The following is a 17,500-nucleotide window of genomic DNA, read 5'->3' as shown; positions in this document are numbered from 1 at the left end:
ATTGGTTTTGATGACTTTGATTTAAATGTAACGCCAGTTCTGGACGTTCCTTAGCGAGTGGTTGATAACCGGCTTCGCCGGTGGCATATGAGAGGCCAACTAATTTTGTATTAAAATGTTGCGGCGTTCCATTGTAATGCCTGAAACATATCAAAAATCGTAAGTTTGCTTTTCTTTTTCTGTTTCTTTTTTTTCGCCCGTTATAATACCTTTCGTCGTCGATAGTTATTCCAAGACTCACTCACCTTGATGCATCGAAACCTCTCGTTAAGGCTATACTGTGCTCAGGAAAAGGGTCTACGCTGGGTTCTACGGGCGTGGTCATTTGACCTGCGTCCTGAACTATGCCGCTCCCAGCGGAGGCTGGCGAATGTAACGAGTCCTCGAGTAAATCGTTACCTCCATCTCCGGCTTGTAATTTAGGTAAAAATAAATCGGCTGCATCGTTCAGACTTTCCAACAATGCCGTATGATCGGACGGCGAGCTGAACGTCAATGTAGCTGTAAATTGCAATGGATCGACAACAGCACCGGTCACCATGTCGACCATCATTCCATTTTCCGTGACGTCGTATGCACCATATTGACCAGATAATAAATCATTAGGTTGAATCTTATAAGCGGATAGATCCTCTTCCTCTTTCAATGCCAAACCGTAAGACGCGCAAACATTTTGAAGTAATGAGTATTGTTTCCCTTCCTGAGCGCTGTACTGAGCATGTTGCGAGTTTACGTCTTGTTGTCCCGTATCGCATTCCATGCCTATCGCTGGTGTTGGCGTGAGGTAGCTGTTACCTGAAATATTTCATATCAAAAATGAATTATCTGTTGCACGTACACGACATAACGTATCTTGATAGAGACTTTGAAATATACCTTGACTGGTCGTATATTGGTTGGCGAAATTGGCTAGGTTGTTACCACCTTTAAGGGACTCGTAGAACGGTGGTAAAGAACCAGTAGGTGGTGAACTTGGAGCATAATTACCACGACCCCCATTCCCACCTGGATTCATTCCACCCCCTCCAGCTCCACCACCCACAGTACCACCACCTCCTCCGGACGTACCACCTCCTGAATAACTGCATGAATTACCCGTGTTCGAGGATGATGACGAAGCCGAGGAAGACGAATTACTAGCGCTAGAACTCGAATTCGAACTGGTAGAACCATTATTCGTGCCAGAATTCGAGGTCCTACCAAGTCCTGCGGCTGTGTGAACGATTTGCGGCCCGGAAAGCCTCATTGCCAATAATGGTCTAGCAATGGAATTACATATGGTGCGTGATACTTTTGCGGTCTCGCGGCCTCTTTCGTCGTCCTCTTCTTTTCTTTTTGGAACGGCATAATCTATCGGTTGTTCCTAAAAATAACACACGAATATTGCTTTTTAAACGTTCCCTTTTAACGATCGATAATGAAATTATTCATCTGTATTAAAATATTCGAGATTAATTTACTTATGGATTGGTTAATAATTCCAACAAAAAGAAAAAAAAAAAAAAAGAAACGCAAGACGGATCCCACACGACGAATTATAAAATTATTCAAAATGTATAGTCTCGTTGAAAGAAAATTCGAAGTAACTAAAAAAACAGTAAAAAAAGAAAAAATCTGATACTCTTTGATGATTGATTAATGTGAGAATTCACGTAGATTGAATCTCGCTCTTAAAAATCTCTCTCTAGGTATATCTACTCTAGAGACTATATATACGTATATAAACGTGTACGTGATGTATGTACGTATATATGTATGTATGTATGTACGTACGTATGTACGTATGTATGCATATATATATCTATAGTATGTGTATGTGAAAGAAACCAGTTTTTGTTCTTTTTTCGTTTCCTTTTTTTTTTTATTTTTGTTTTGTTTTTTTTTTTGAGTGGACGCACCTGCTCAGGCTCCTGACTTTGAGGAACTTCGATCTTCTCTTCCCTTCTGGAGTTACCTTGACTCTGATGCGGTACCCTCTGAATCACGGAAACTCTGGTCGGTGGTTCGACACGTGGGACCTTCGGTGGGGTGGGTGGCCTCGGTAATACGAGTTTCTCCGATTTTGTTAGAAATTGTGGAGCATCTCCGGAGGGTGTGGGAATAATTGGTGGTGTACTGTATTCCTTTCGTTCGGCGCGGGTTAATACGTGACCTCTGCTCCCATATGGTACATCCCCACCAAGGATACTTGAAATAAAACGTCTGGGTGGTGTGCTCGACGGCGTGTTGTTCGTCGATTGACATGGTACCGGTGGTGGAGATGGTGCTGGACTACTGCTCCTTAATGATTCCGGAGTAGTAGCACGATCATCTTCAGTTTTATCGCGATCTGTGGATCACAGAATAGATCAATTTGATTTTGTTACTTTTCTTTCTTTCTTTTTCTCTATCTAGTTTTTATTTTTATCTTTATCTCTCTTACAAGGTCTTTACGAACGTATCGTACGGAATAACGATGACGGGTAGAGTACCTCGTAACGTCCACGTTTCTAATAGAATTTACGAGCGACCTTGAAAATCCGCGGATACCGTAAGGTGACGATGATGGTGGTTGTGGTGACGATGGTGGTAGCTAGCTGTTACTTTTTTCTTTTTTCTTTTTTTTAATCGCCCTGACCTTGTTTTTTCAACTCTTTCTTTCTTTCTTTCTTTCTTTTCTTTTCTTTTTTTTTTTTTTGCATACATCAATCGATCGGAGAAAAATTTCTTTTTTTTTTATTTTCACGTCTCTCTCTTTTCTTCCTACATTACTTTCAATCGCTAACGATATCAGGCTCGATGATTAATTATGAATGAATTATTAATCATATTATATTTATCGTTTAAAACGAATTATAGAGAAATTCTAGTAACGCAGCGTTGGTGTATATATATTTATATGCATGTATGTATGCATGTATGTATGCATGTATGTATGCATGTACGTATCTACCTAGTAGTATTGACTTTGACATCAAACGTGTGTAGCCAGCGAATGCAGGACGAGGACACGAAGCTCGATATGTTGTAGAACCGTTGAAGCGGAAACCAGGAAGTTAGGAAATTACGAGGACGCAAACTTTTTATGATACCTTATATTGGCAATAGCAATGAGAGATTATTGGAAGAAGTGATCGAACCGTGATCAAAGAAAGACTTTTTCTCAATAATCTCTCTTCTGGATCAAGAATGAAAAAAAGTAATCAGATTGAGAAGAGAAATGAAAAGAAAAAATGAAATACCAAATAAAACAAATCAAAAATGCAATTATTTAGATCCATGCGATATGTATAATATTTGATCGTGATTCATTAAACTGTTAATTCGTATGATAATCGATCGAGAAACTTTCGATTTCTTATCGATACGCTTGGAAATATTAATCGATTGATATCGACGGTATTCGATACTATTAATTTTTACATTTTAAATTGCTTTATGTTATTCAACTGGTGTTTTCTTTGTGATATTTAAAAAAAAAGTTATATATATATATATTTATATATATGTGTGTGTGTGTAATAAATTCTTTTACAGAGAATATATATATATATATATATATATATATATATATATACATATAAATAATATGTAATGTATAAAATATAAATATATATATATCATATATAATTATTACTTATATTATTACTTCGAATAATAGATTTTTACCATCGTTAAATACGAACAATATCGTTTACTCGTATACATAAACTAAATCACGATATACGTATTGAATATATTTTCGTTCTTGAATTAACTTTAAAGAAAGCAAGGAAAAAGTAATAAGGAAGTGAAAAAGGAAAAAAGATTCTCTCCAAAATGGCGATTCCAGTCGATCGGACGATACGCTTCAATGAGAGACGCTATCGATCGGTACGAGTTCGCCGTCAAAATCCTACTTCTTCCTTTTTCTCTTCTTTATTCTTCCTCCTCCTCCTCCTCCTTCTCTTCTTCTTCTTGCAGGTTCTACCACGATGCTATAAATACCTGTAGAAGCCACGTGATCCACGTACCAATGTCTTTCTTCGTTCACCTTCTCTCAATCTCTCTCTCTCTCTCTCTCTTTCTTTCTCTCTCTCTCTCTCTTTATCTCTTTCTCACTTTTCACCTCAGTTAAAAAGAAAGAGAAGAAGCAAGGCAACCGAAGAAGAATATAAGAGAGTTAGAGAACGTTAAAAGGAAACCGGTACTCGGAGGACCCCGACGAAGCGGTCGGGAACAGGCTTGCTGTCGAGCAAGACAGTAAGGACCAATAAATGGCCGATAGAGAAATTAAATCGTTCAGAAATATATAATAATAGAACACTTCCTTTATACTTCAGATAGATAAGATTGTTTTCATAAATTATTCATCGACAGTCAGGAGAAATGTTGGATTAATTATTATTAAAACAATGAACGTTCTAAGATAGATGAATTAATTAAGTTTAATAACTTGGATCATTACCATTGGAAAAAAAAGACTTGTTATTCTTCAACGACAGTAAGGTCCATTAGACAGACAATAGAGAAAATTATTTTTTATATTTCAGATAGTTAAAATTGTTTTAACGAATTATTAAATCGATACACCTGAGAAACGAGGATTAATTATTATTAGAATAATCAATGTTTTAAGATGGAAGGATTAAGTCTAATAATTTAGATCATTACGATCGTGAACAGGGTTGTTGTCCTGCAAGACAACGAGTAAGGAATAATAGATAGACGATAGAGAAATTAAATCGGTCAGAAAGTGTAAAGAATTTAATAAGTAAGAACATAGGATGTATCAAGATTAATTATTATTAAAACGAAAGAATATTTTAAGACAGAAGGACGAATCCTAATATAATCTTGTAGCTTATAATTAAGATATTATTTATTTTATTTTCATTTTCTCCCTATGAAAAAAAAAAAAAACAATCTTATCCGAAGACAAAGACAAGATTAATTGTCGTCAAAGCGTAGAATATTTTATAAGAATAAATATCGATCTTACAAATCGATCGACGTAAACTTTGGAAAATTTGTCGTAATGTTTGATTTTTTTTTTATGAAGATTCAATGATCCTAACTCGATTGTCTTAGATCATTATAAAAGAAACCTCAAAGACATCGACCCGACTACTTCGAATAAGGCTACTTCTTTGTGGTTGGCTCTGCCGTTCGATCGAACGAAACGCCTCAGTTTAGTCGACGACCTACTTCCAAAGTCGACCACTCCCTCGAGTCCTTTTTCCAAGTTTTTGCTTTCCTTTCGGCTACCCGCAGCCAGCCATAATCCTTTACTGTGTCTCCACGTATCCCCGTTACGTACGGGTGGTGTGTACTATCGTCTCTAATGCATACGAACAATGGACACCGATTCTCAACATCGATAATGATCGTTCATCGACACGTCGACGGTCATTGTAAACCTCATATCGATGATCACGATCGATTAATGATTTTATTTTTCTCTTACGAATAACATTCCGCGTGAACTCTAGAAAAATTTTATAACAAACGTACGTACATATTCAAACACGTATACCAGTCTCAGTCGAGATTTAAATATGCAACAAATTTTTATTAAAAAGAACAATCCTTATTTACGATGTACATCAAATTTAATCGAACTTGAAAACCTTGATAATTCGTTAAATTCGAACGTCGCCTTCGTCAAAACGATTTGACCTTTGGCAAACAAAAATTTCATATATCTTCCAAAGAAATCAAAACGAGCATGGAAAATTATTCCAAATGTTCGCCAAAATGTCTTCTTTAAATAAACCACTCGAATGCACACCTACACATACAATTTTCAACTCGACGAACTTGAAACTTAAAAAAGATATCATGAAAACTTCAAAACCCATGGATCAATAATTTTTGAAAAGGTATGCCATGAGAATAGAAAAAGAAAAAAAGAACAGTTCACCAAAATGGTGAACCCTAGGCAAGTAAATAAGTTATCTCGTTCGAGAGATATCTCGAGGACCGTGGAACGTAGTTGGAATGTATCGATAAGATCGAGGATAGATCATCGTACATACACACACACATATACACACATACACACGTGCAAGCGTACACATACTCACACATACACATACACATATCTATGCAAGTAGCAAAGCAATGATATTCTTCCTGGTCTACTATTCGAGTTATAGCGATAGTTGCACGCAACTCGATGAGAGTTGCGTTAACGTTTATGTATGTATGTATATATATATATATGTGTGTGCATATATATACGTTTATATATATATATATATGTATATATACGTGCGTATATATGTATCTACATAGCGTTTGCCTAGCGGTACCGTGCGTGGGCCGAAGCGTCGTCGTTGTCGTCGTCTCTGTCGTCTCTGTCGTTTCTGTCGTTTCTGTCGTTTCTGTCGTCGTCGGTTAGTTTGCAAGGTGACACCACATACGCAGCCACTTAGAGTTGGCTTACGTAATGGCCGCGTACGGGACAACGCCATTTCCTCCTATCTACCTCTCTCTTTCTCTCTTTCTCTCTTTCTCTCTCTCTCTTTTTCTTTCTTTTTCTTTTCTTCTTTCTTTCTCTCTTTCGCTCTATTGCAATTCCTCCCTCTTTCTCTTTTCTCCCTTCGATCGGCATTTTACGTTTAAACGGAAAAAATCGGATCTCTTTCCAAATCGGCGGAAGATCGAGTCCAACTACGTGGAGAATATTTAACCTTGGCATTCGGTGAAAATCTCGATGTGCGCGTGCGCGTACGCTCACGTGACGCGTCGGTAAAGACGAGAGAGAAAATGATCTAAGCTGTTCTTTCTCTCTCTCTCTCTCTCTCTCTCTCTCTCTTTCGTTTTCTTCTTCTTCTTTTTCTTCTTCTTCTTCCTGTTGTTATTTTTCTTATACGTCGCGTGGAAAAATTAATTTGTTTTTTTTTCTAATTCTCTCTCTCTCTCTCTTTCTTTTTCTTTCTTTCTTTCTCTCTCTCTCTCTCTCTCTCTCTCTCTCTCTCTCTTTCGTTTTCTTCTTCTTCTTTTTCTTCTTCTTCTTCCTGTTGTTATTTTTCTTATACGTCGCGTGGAAAAATTAATTTGTTTTTTTTTCTAATTCTCTCTCTCTCTCTTTCTTTTTCTTTCTTTCTCTCTCTCTCTCTCTCTCTCTCTCTCATTTTATTTTGCGACATCTTCTTTTTCCCTGTCCCTTTTTTCTTCTTATCTTTTTCTTTTTTCTCCTTTTCTTTTTTCTTTCCTCTTTTCTTATATTTTTCTTCGTTCTTTTTTTCTTCTTTTTTTTTTCCCCTTTTTTTTCTCACTCGTCGCCGTCTAATGGCGGTGAAACGGCGCACGCATTTGCATAACGCTCGTTCTGCGCAATTTCCGTGCAGTTCACGCGCAATCCACTTAACCACGGCCTGCACCGAAAGAGGAACAACGCGCGCACATTGAAGAGAGTCGTCCGTGTGTATTCATTGTGGTCAACTCTACGGAATGTGTCTAACGTAGTCAACGTGTTCTCTTCTAACTTACCTACATTATAATTATATCGATTATTGCTTAAAAAAGAAAGAAAAAAGAAGAGACTTCTTTATTCAGGATATATAATCTTAGACGATCATTCATTCTTTATTACTATACAGTTTTTGTTTTATTCCTTATGAACTTTACGTGTCACGATAAACGTAATAAATACCGAATAAATTACCGATAAGATAAAAATAAGATGTAATTAGCTTAAGGATATACTTAACAATCACGACCAAAAGAAACGAAAACAAAAAAAAAAAGAAAAGAAAAGAAAAGAAAAAAAAGGAAAAAAAAAAGAAAGAAGAACGTACATTTCCTTCCTCCTTTACTTTTTCCTAATCAATCAAGATTTATATTTATCGCGATCATTGAACAAGACGACGAACAAAACCAGTTTTCTTCATTTCTTCAGATCTTCCTTTCAATTTGCTTCCGTTTGTATAAAAGAGTAATTAATCGCTATAAGAGAAATACAATTTCGTTGTCGGTTTTATCACTAGGGAAGCTCGTCCTCGATTCCTATGTACAATACTAATACCTACCACCATCAGGAGATAGATAAACGTATAGATTACACACACATACATATACATGTATATAGTTTTGTAGTATATAAGCGAATAGTGACATAGAACAAGAGAGAGAGAGAGAGAGAGAAAAGAAAGAAAGAAAAAGCCTTTCTTTTTTCTCTCTCTATCTTTCTCTTTCTCTTTTTTTTTCTCTTTCTCTATCTCTCTCTATCTCTCTCTATCTCTCTCTCTCTCTCTCTCTCTCTCTCTCTCTCGACATTCAGATAATCGTACTCAGTGATGTGCACCTGTAACCAGACAAGGGGAAGAGACGAGACTAGGTATACCAGGATATGCAGCCATTGTGACGAATTACAATGCCTCGTGATGCCTCCGTGAGTTCACTGTGCGTGCTTTTCTATGCATACGAGAGTAACTACGTACGCGTATGTACTTACACACACTAACACACACACTTACGTACACGCACACTAAACTATTTTCTGGTCCTATGTGGGTACCTCTATATGAACGTATATATTCCTATCCAACGGGTTACGGAGCGTTATGTATAAAGTAGGTCTTAACTATTTTTTTTCTCATAGATATATACACGTATATATACATATACATATATATGTATGTATGTATGTATGTATGTATGTATATATATATATATGTATATGTATAATAAAAACGTTACTTAAATAATGTATGTATATACGTATTTCCTATGGAGATTCTGAATATCTCTCGGCGTTAATTTATGAAGAATAAAAAAATGTCTAATCCCTGAATTAAAATCACAACTAGTTGACTCACAATTTCTACAAATTTCAAATTTGATATTTGTGATATATATATATATATATATATATATATATATATATATAAAAAGGATTAACGGTAAGAACGGTGTAGCAATATTTTTTCGAGAAAAGTTTATTCCGTTCGGTCGTGTTTCACGGAACACAACTTGCTATCTTCGACAAAATATTTCTTTTAATTTCGAAAAATTACAATAAAGAAAAAAGAAGGAGAAAAGAAAAGGAGGGAAAACGAAACAAAGCAAAAAGAAAATAAAGACGAAGTAACGAAGAAAAAGAGAAAAGGAAGGAAAGAAAATTCATAAATATTATATTACTACAAAAAAAAAGAAAACAACAATAACAACAACAATAAAAGAACACGATTCGATAAAAATTCGACTAATGTTCGAAGAGAACGTAAAGGCCGATCGATCTCAAGAAAAGTCGAAGAGAAGTCGGCAGCCTCGAGGCAGAAATTCGTTCGAAAGCGCCATCAAACGTTGTATGTGTATGTATGTATGTATGTATGTACGTGTTTGTACATACATACACATACATACATATCTACATACAAACAAATATATAAATACGTACGTACTTATATACAAACACATCCATATATTCATACATACATACATATATATATACACATACTACGTACGTATGTATTTACGCATACATATATGTATGTATATACTTCCCTGCAGAACGTACAACGTCGTCGCGACGGAGGCTAATGGCGCAAGAGGGCCGTGACCGAAATTCTTTCGTAGCAAGGGGGCCAAGTGCAGAAAGACTCGATAAATCTCGCTCTAAACTGAGCACTTGTAAATCAACTCGCTCCGTTCGCTAGCCTTTTATCGCGCGCTTGGATGCGCGTGCACGACTTCGTGCCGACGTACCGAGAGTATAATAATCGCAGTTACGTTATCCAAGAAGCGTCATTATTATTAAACTAGTGTTATATCATCGAGCACTCGTCCGGAGGGATTTCACTCAAGAATCTCCATTTCGTAGTATTTTTTCTTTTCTTTCCTCTTTTTTTTGTTCTTCTTTTTCTTCTTTTTTTGATTCCTTTTCTTCTTTTTTTCTTTCTTTCTTATTTCTTCTTCTTCTTCTTGTTTTTTTAATTTATCTAATTGCGACTTTCCAATCGTACGTTCGCGTTTTTATTATATTTCCTTTCTTTTTTTTTTCTATACAAAAATTATTTCCTTGTATTCGTAAGTTTGAATATTTGATTAATCGGATTATAAGTTTCGTGATCTTAAATACGATAAAAAAATATGTATATTTATATTAGATTATCGATCGTTATTAAAACTAATGCTTTATCACTGATGTTTGATACATCATCGTCATATTGCGTATAATCTCATTTGTATGCATATACTCATATTTGTGTTAATTTATTTTCACTCGACAAAGTAATTTGTTTTTAAAAAAACGAAAGTACATCGCGGCATCACAAGTTTCATGATCTGTATACGAATGTATACGAATTTATATTACAAAAAAAAAACGAGAAACAAAATAGAAATTATCGAATATTACTGAGCAATCTTTAAACGGATAAATAAAAAAAAAAAGAATCGAGGAAGTAAATTTATTGACGTATCTATTCCAAGAAAATAATTTCTCAATTTCTTAGAATCATTTAAAAAAAATAAATAAAGGCGATTTCTAAAATGTGATAAGGTACAATGATTGAAGAAGACATCCCGCATCCGGTTGAATTTTCCGCGAAGAATTCCCGTGTCATTTCTGAGTTTCTATAGATTTTATATTGATAATAATATATATATATATATATATATATATATATATATATATATATATATATACTTATGAAATCATACTGTAGAATACCTTAGAATCTAACTATTATATATATATAATAGTATTATAATTATAATATTATTATTATATATACATTATTAAATAAATATATATATATATATAATAGTAATATATATTATACCTATTATATATAAATTACTATATACATTTATATATATAATACTTATGAAATCATTCATAATACCTTAGAATCTAACTATTATCTATCACGGACAATGAATAATAAATCAAATGTAAAAGGTCGCTTTATCGTCTGGCCCGAAACTTTTTCGTTACGTTAGTTGAATTTAAAGTATATAAATACGTCCTTAAACACGCCTCGTTGACGTCTATTGCCCCACTACTACTACTAATCCACCTCCCTCGATCCTTATTCTTCTTCTAATACACGTAAATATGTAAGTATATAAGTGTATAAGTAACCGACATTAGTCTCTCTCTTTTTCTCTCTCTCTCTCTCTTTGGGCATTAAAAACAGGTTGGGAGCAAGGTTTTTTACGTTCGTGAATCCAGAAATTACGCAACACGTTCGTGAGACGCCTGCGAAAGTCGAAGGTCCTTAATCTAACGGCTGTACACGATACAAATACATACATACATACATACATATATATATGTATATATACATGACTATACCTATCCGTATATACATATAGAAACTGTCTTTCTGACAAGGACAACAACGAAAGAACGGAATAAAATTCAACGTGTATCGAACACCTCGATGAATTTCAAATTTTCATTCTAAATTCCGATCGATAACTCTAACGGTTTCTAATGATTTGAAGATCGAATCGAAAGGGAAGAATGAAAAAAAGAGAGATAGAAGAAAAGAAAGAAAGAAAGAAAGAAAGAAAGAAAGAGAAAAGAAAACGAACGGACCCATGCATATTTTCCTTTCGTACGATGAATTAAAAAAAAATAGAAAAAAAGAAAAATGAAAAAATAAAAAAAAAATAGAGAAAAGGAAGAAGAAAAGGAAAGAAGAAAACTCTGCAAACAAATATCAAACGATCGATGAAGATAGAAAGATAAAAAAGAGATGATTAGACATCGAAGGAGATAGATTACATTCTCCTTTTTCTTTTCCTTTTCTTTCTTTCTTTTTTTTTTTTTTTTTATTTACGTAGATGTATGCACATCCACTCAACGTAATTGAGTGTTAGAATGTTAGCTAATTGAAGCACCAATTTAATTAGTATCTATCTATTAAAGACATACAAGACTATTGACTGGTTTATAGGAAAGAAAAGAGAGAGACAAGTAGTGATGGCGATGATGATACTACTGTATATTGAGTGGTAGAACTCAAACGCGTTTCTTACTCAGGCATCGAAGTCCCTTTACGGTGCACGTACGAACATCTCTTTCTTTTTATACGTATACGTATATACATGTATATGTATTCGTATGAATGTGTACGTATATACATATGTATGTACGTATATGTATATATGAATATATGTGTATGCACGTACGTGCATACGTACGTATAAATGTATGTATATATGTATGTATGTATGTATGTATGTATGTATGTATGTATGTATTTGTGTGTGTGTGTATCTGTGTTTACATATGTGTGCTATGTGAGGTACTCTGTACGGACGAGTCATGGGCACATAGCAGTCACGCACCACGTCAGCCTGAATACCGCTCGACCAGAGAGCACTTGATCATCCTCGCGATAACCCTTACCAATAAGCACCGACTCGCAGCTTTTCTATCCTCTACAAGTTGAATATATCAAATTATCTTGACATATAACTGAGAAAGAGAAAAAAAGAAGGGGAAAGAAAAAAAAAGTAATAGGTGGACGAGGACAAAGAAAAAAAATAATCAGTCGGCTATTGTTCCATGTTTTGCTGGTTTACTATAGGAGATAAAAAGAGATTGAAAGAAAGAAAGAAGGAAGGAAAAAGTAAAAGATGTGTTATTCTATTTTTTGTTATAAAAAAAAAAGAAGAGGGACAGAAAGAGAGAGAGAGAGAGAGAGAGAGAGAGAGAGATTGATTATATTTATAATAGATGCAGTTATTATTAATCGTGTATTTATTATAAATATAATGTGCTTCATTTTTGAAATTCACGAAAAATATAGATCGATGATACGATAATAGGATAAATATTGTAATCAACAAAATTTTTCATATATCTGCGTGATTTTATAATTGATTTCGATGGAACTAGTTAATTTTTGTAAGAACGCAAATATTATATTAATGTAAAGAATTTATGACGAATACGAAATTATATAAAAATTTATATAAAAATATAATTAATATAAAATATAATTAACATCCCCCCCCACACACACACATATATATATACATATATGTAGATCTAATAACAAAACTTTATATAATTATAATAGTTATTCTATTTACATGTTATCGCTAATATACGAGTGTTAACAAGCAAGTTGATTAATTTGAAGCATTGAAAAAAACAAGAAAAAAATATATATATAAAAAAATAAATGCAATATATATACATGTGTGTGTGTGTGTGTGTGTGTGTAAAGAGAGAAAGAGAGAGTCTTACTCTCTCATAACGAATTCATTTCACCGATAACGTTTCTTCCTCGTGGTTTTTTTTTCATTTTTCTTTTCTTTTTTCTTTTTTCTTTAATTCACGTAGGCAATTAACGTTTCTTCGTTCGCTTCGTTTGAGCGTGTCTTTGCACCTGCAACGCGGTAGTCGTCGGTGGGCCATCGACTGACTATATTTTGCATCTCTCTCCCCCCCTCTCTCTCTCTCTCTTTCTTTCTTCCCTTGCTCTTTTTTTTATATTTTTCTCTCTTCCTCTCTACTGACAAAAGAACTCACGATTCGGGAACGCACAATGGGAATGCTTCGAGAAAGAAAAAAATAGAAGTAGAAAAAGAAGATGAAAAAAAAAAAGAAGAAGACGACCGGACCACTTTTCTAAACCAGTTTTAGGACCCACAGATTGGACCCACCCTCCTACTCACTATACCGTTGTAGACCACGATCGTTCGATAAGTAGATAGAACAGCACAGTATTACTCTCTCTCTACTGGAAGACGTAACGAGAAATGAATAGAAAGATAAAATTCAATGAATTCTTTCTTTCTTTCTTTCTTTCTTTCTTCTTCTTTTTTTTTTTATTTTTTCTTCGACCAGAATGAAAAAGAAAAAAGAATCGGGAGACAGAGAATGAATAAATTTAACTAACAATAAGTAATGTCACTCTCTAGAGATTTGGATTTGTATTCCTTTGAAGATAATATTTTTATATGATTTCTTCTTATATAACTTTTCTTCTATTTTTTTTTCTAACCTCTTTCATAATTCTATTATTTTCTATCTTCTTCTTTTATAGGATATTTCTGATAATCCTTTTAGAATGAATGAATGAATGAATGAATGAACTTAATAAAATATGTAAGTATGTAATTCGAATCTCTACGAATTGGTATATACTTTTGGGAATAATTATTTTTTTGTAAGATTAAAAAAACTTAAGAAAATAATATGACCTCGAATCACAAGCAAGTTTTGTATTTTCTTCGATTCGATAATATTTTTCCAATATCTTTCCTTTTCCACTCTCTTCTTCCACGTATCTGATAATTTTTGTTCGAATAAATAAAAAAAGAAAATAATGTAATATCTAATCACATTAAATTTATAGAGTTGAAATCTTCGTAAAATATTTGTAAAATTATTTTCTAAACAATTTTTCTATTTTTCTATTCTCTTTCTTTCGCTTCTCTGATAATTCATTTTTATTTGTATCGCTTATTTTATTTCATTTATTTTTTTGATCAATTCTTTCGGACAACTAGAGTTTATATACACACACACACACATATACATACATAAATATATATATATATATATATATATATATATATATATATATCTCTCTCTCACCTCTCTTATATACTTCGCCGTTTGCTTAACGCATAGCTAGCAACTAACTATACCGCTATTTGTATTATATTTACATAAACGCATAGAACGACTCGCATCTGGAATACTCGTCTACTCATAATACCGTTGTCCAACGATGACCGATGTGTAAAAAGATGTTGCCTTCTTCACGAAGGAAGGAACGACGAACGGTCATGGCGAGTAATGGTTATGCAATCGAACGCAAAGCGCGAACGGATAATGCACGAGACTTCGTAGAATTTCTATGTTTCTCATTTACAGACTTATGCACCAAACTCACGATAGGTTTATCCACGTGCGTCTAATTGAATCGAATTAAAAGGAAACTCAATTTACGTTGAAACGTTATTCCCGTTTCAGTTCGAGAACATTATGCTTATATTTTAAAAGATATCTAATAAAAAAAAAAAAAAAAAAAAAAGACACGTTCGTTGAAAAATTGCGTATGAATTCTCGGCCGATCGATTCTCGAATTTTATTTTAAAAAAAAAAAGATAGTATATAAAAAAGAAAAGAAAGGAAAAAAAAAAAAGAAACGAAGACCCTGTTTACTCACGATTTTCTTATAAACTATAAATCGATCAATTTTGGATGATTTTAATTTGTAAAAGAGAAGGATAAGAAAAAAAAAATGTAATGCGGTTACCATAGAAATTAGGATTCGAACTGCAGAAATGTCATTTTCGAAGAGTATAACGAAAAAAGAAAAGAGAAGAGAAGAAAAAGAAAGTGAACAAGTTAATTCTTAAATCTTTCGTATAAACGATCATTGAACAGCTGATCAAGGATCGACGATTATATTCCTAAAAAAAAAAGAAAAAAAAGAAAAAAGAAGGAAGAGAGAAAAACCTGTATGAGGTTACCATAGGAATTAGGATTCATACTACCGAAACGCAATGGCGGCCGAGCGTGCGAGCAATCGGTTACACCTGCAAGAGAAATACTCGAATAACCACAAACCTTGATCTTCCTTTTCTTCTTCTTTTTTTTCTCTTCCAAACTTTTTTTTATTTTTCTTATTTTTCTTTCTTTTTCTTTTACTTTTCTTTTTTTTTCCTTTTTGCTTTTTTTCCTCCTTTTTTTCATTGGGGTTGCGCGCGTTCATTAGGCGAACATAAAAAGGGACATTACGAAGCAAGAAGAAACCACGAATTTTTAACGAGGATCTTTCGAGTAGTCTTTGCTTTGTCCGTTTCTCACCGCAGGTTCGGTAACTCGTACTTGTAAGAAGGAGAGAGAGAGAGAGAAAAAGAGAGAGAGAGAGAGAGAGAGAGAGAGAGAGAGAGGAGAGATAAGAAAAAAGAATAAAAAAAAAAAAGAAAGAAAAATGAAAAGAAAAAAAATCGAAAGTCGTTCCTTTTGAGACTGTCTAGTCGAGAAGGGATGAAAACAAAAAAGAAAAAAGAGAAAGAGAGAGAGAGAGAGAGAGAGAGAAAGAGGATGATCCTCGGTATTGTTATTAAAATGATATTTGCGATGAAGACGTCAAAGAGCAAACTATCGAGTCTCGCGTGTCCTAAGTTGTCGACATTGTTTACATTACTTTCGGATAGGGTATATGTTTATATGTATACGTATTTATCTAACATAGAAGAAATCATTTCGACGAATTTACACATTTTCTAAATGACACATTTTCATTCCTATTTCAATAGCTCGTATTACGTATTAAACGTACGCGTATATATATATATATATATATATTACGTATCTAACAAACCAATGTCGTACGACGTATTTGAAACGATTCTCGCGACTAAGTTGAATTTAGAAATAGTATGTAACTTTTGTTTTTGACTTTTTTGTTTTTCTTCGAAAGCGATCAACTTCGCGATTCGTCCTTCACTTACGAAATAAATAATATCGTACGTTCTCGTGATGATAGTGTATATATACATATATACATAAAAGAAGAAAAAATGTATGTATCTACGTGCGTATATTGTTTACAAGGTAATATGCATTATTGTTTACTTACATTGATGTTTATTAACGATTAAACTGAGAGGTTCCGAGCTACCAAGAGGACTCTCTTTACCGCTGCAAGGTGAAGGACTTTTCCCAACATGTTGAGCTTCGAGAAGTCTCAATTGTTGCTGGTGAAGTCGATTTTTAATAAGAAAAATCTTCGGCATCTTTACTTGTTGAATGTCAGCCCGTATAACGGACAATAAACACCGATCTAAAGTCGAATAATATTTATACACTAAACACTATTTGAAATCACCCACCACGATTCCTATTTTGGTATCGCGGCACCAAACCAACTGTGTCGATGACCTTCCAGGACTGTCAAGGTCACCGAATCTTTTTTCTTTTTCTGTTTTTCTTTCCTTTCCACCACTATTTACGTATGTCCGTTTCCTGGCAAATAGTAACAACGAAATAGTTCTCTTTTACAACTTGATGTAAAAATCCATCACGTTCTTCTCTCGTCAAACTCTTGATAATCGATCTTTACGGTTGATATTTTTCTTCGGTCGGCGTGATAGATTAAACGAAGAAGACGAAGACGAAGACGAAAAAGAAGAGAAAGAAAGAAGAAAAAGAAAAGAAAGAAACCACAATAGTACCACGACAAAACGATATCGTATAACACGTATATACGATATATATACACTGTCGCGAAGTCCGAGAAATAGTAGAGATACTACTTGAGCGAGACGACGACGACGACGACGACGACGACGACGACGACGACGACGACGATGACGGTGATGTTGGTGATGATAATTGAAGAAAAAAAAAAAAAAACAAAAACAACAAGAAAAGAATTCTTCAACGAAGCAAACTCAAAGTCCCGACGTACATGGTAGCACGATTAAATTGAAGTTCGAGAATTTTTCTCGAAACTTGGAGTCCTTTCCTTATCTCTCTCTCTCTCTCTCTTTCTTTCTTTTTTTTTTTAATTATTCGAGCGACGATCGAAGAGAGAAATAAAAAAAAAAA

The 17,500-nt window shown here is 34.0% G+C and overlaps 1 protein-coding gene across 1 annotated transcript in view; it reads right to left on the bottom strand.

Moving 5' to 3' along the window:
- The window catches only part of LOC127063505 (transcriptional regulator ovo-like), a 20,718-nt gene that overhangs the window by 2,898 nt on the left and 320 nt on the right, over window positions 1–17,500 (bottom strand). Inside the window, exons 1-5 of the mRNA XM_050993384.1 lie at window positions 16,530–17,500; window positions 1,899–2,329; window positions 877–1,363; window positions 246–795; window positions 1–140 (exon numbers count right to left, since the gene is read on the bottom strand). The exon at window positions 1–140 is cut by the window's left edge and continues 168 nt beyond it; the exon at window positions 16,530–17,500 is cut by the window's right edge and continues 320 nt beyond it. Of these exons, the coding sequence (XP_050849341.1) occupies window positions 1–140; window positions 246–795; window positions 877–1,363; window positions 1,899–2,329; window positions 16,530–16,686 (1,765 nt within the window). The 5' untranslated portion in view covers window positions 16,687–17,500. The remainder of the gene's footprint in view (window positions 141–245; window positions 796–876; window positions 1,364–1,898; window positions 2,330–16,529) is intronic.

The sequence above is a fragment of the Vespula vulgaris genome, chromosome 4 (assembly GCF_905475345.1).
Source record: "Vespula vulgaris chromosome 4, iyVesVulg1.1, whole genome shotgun sequence".
Taxonomy (NCBI): Eukaryota; Metazoa; Arthropoda; class Insecta; order Hymenoptera; family Vespidae; genus Vespula; species Vespula vulgaris.
This window is presented reverse-complemented; position numbering and strand designations above follow the sequence as displayed.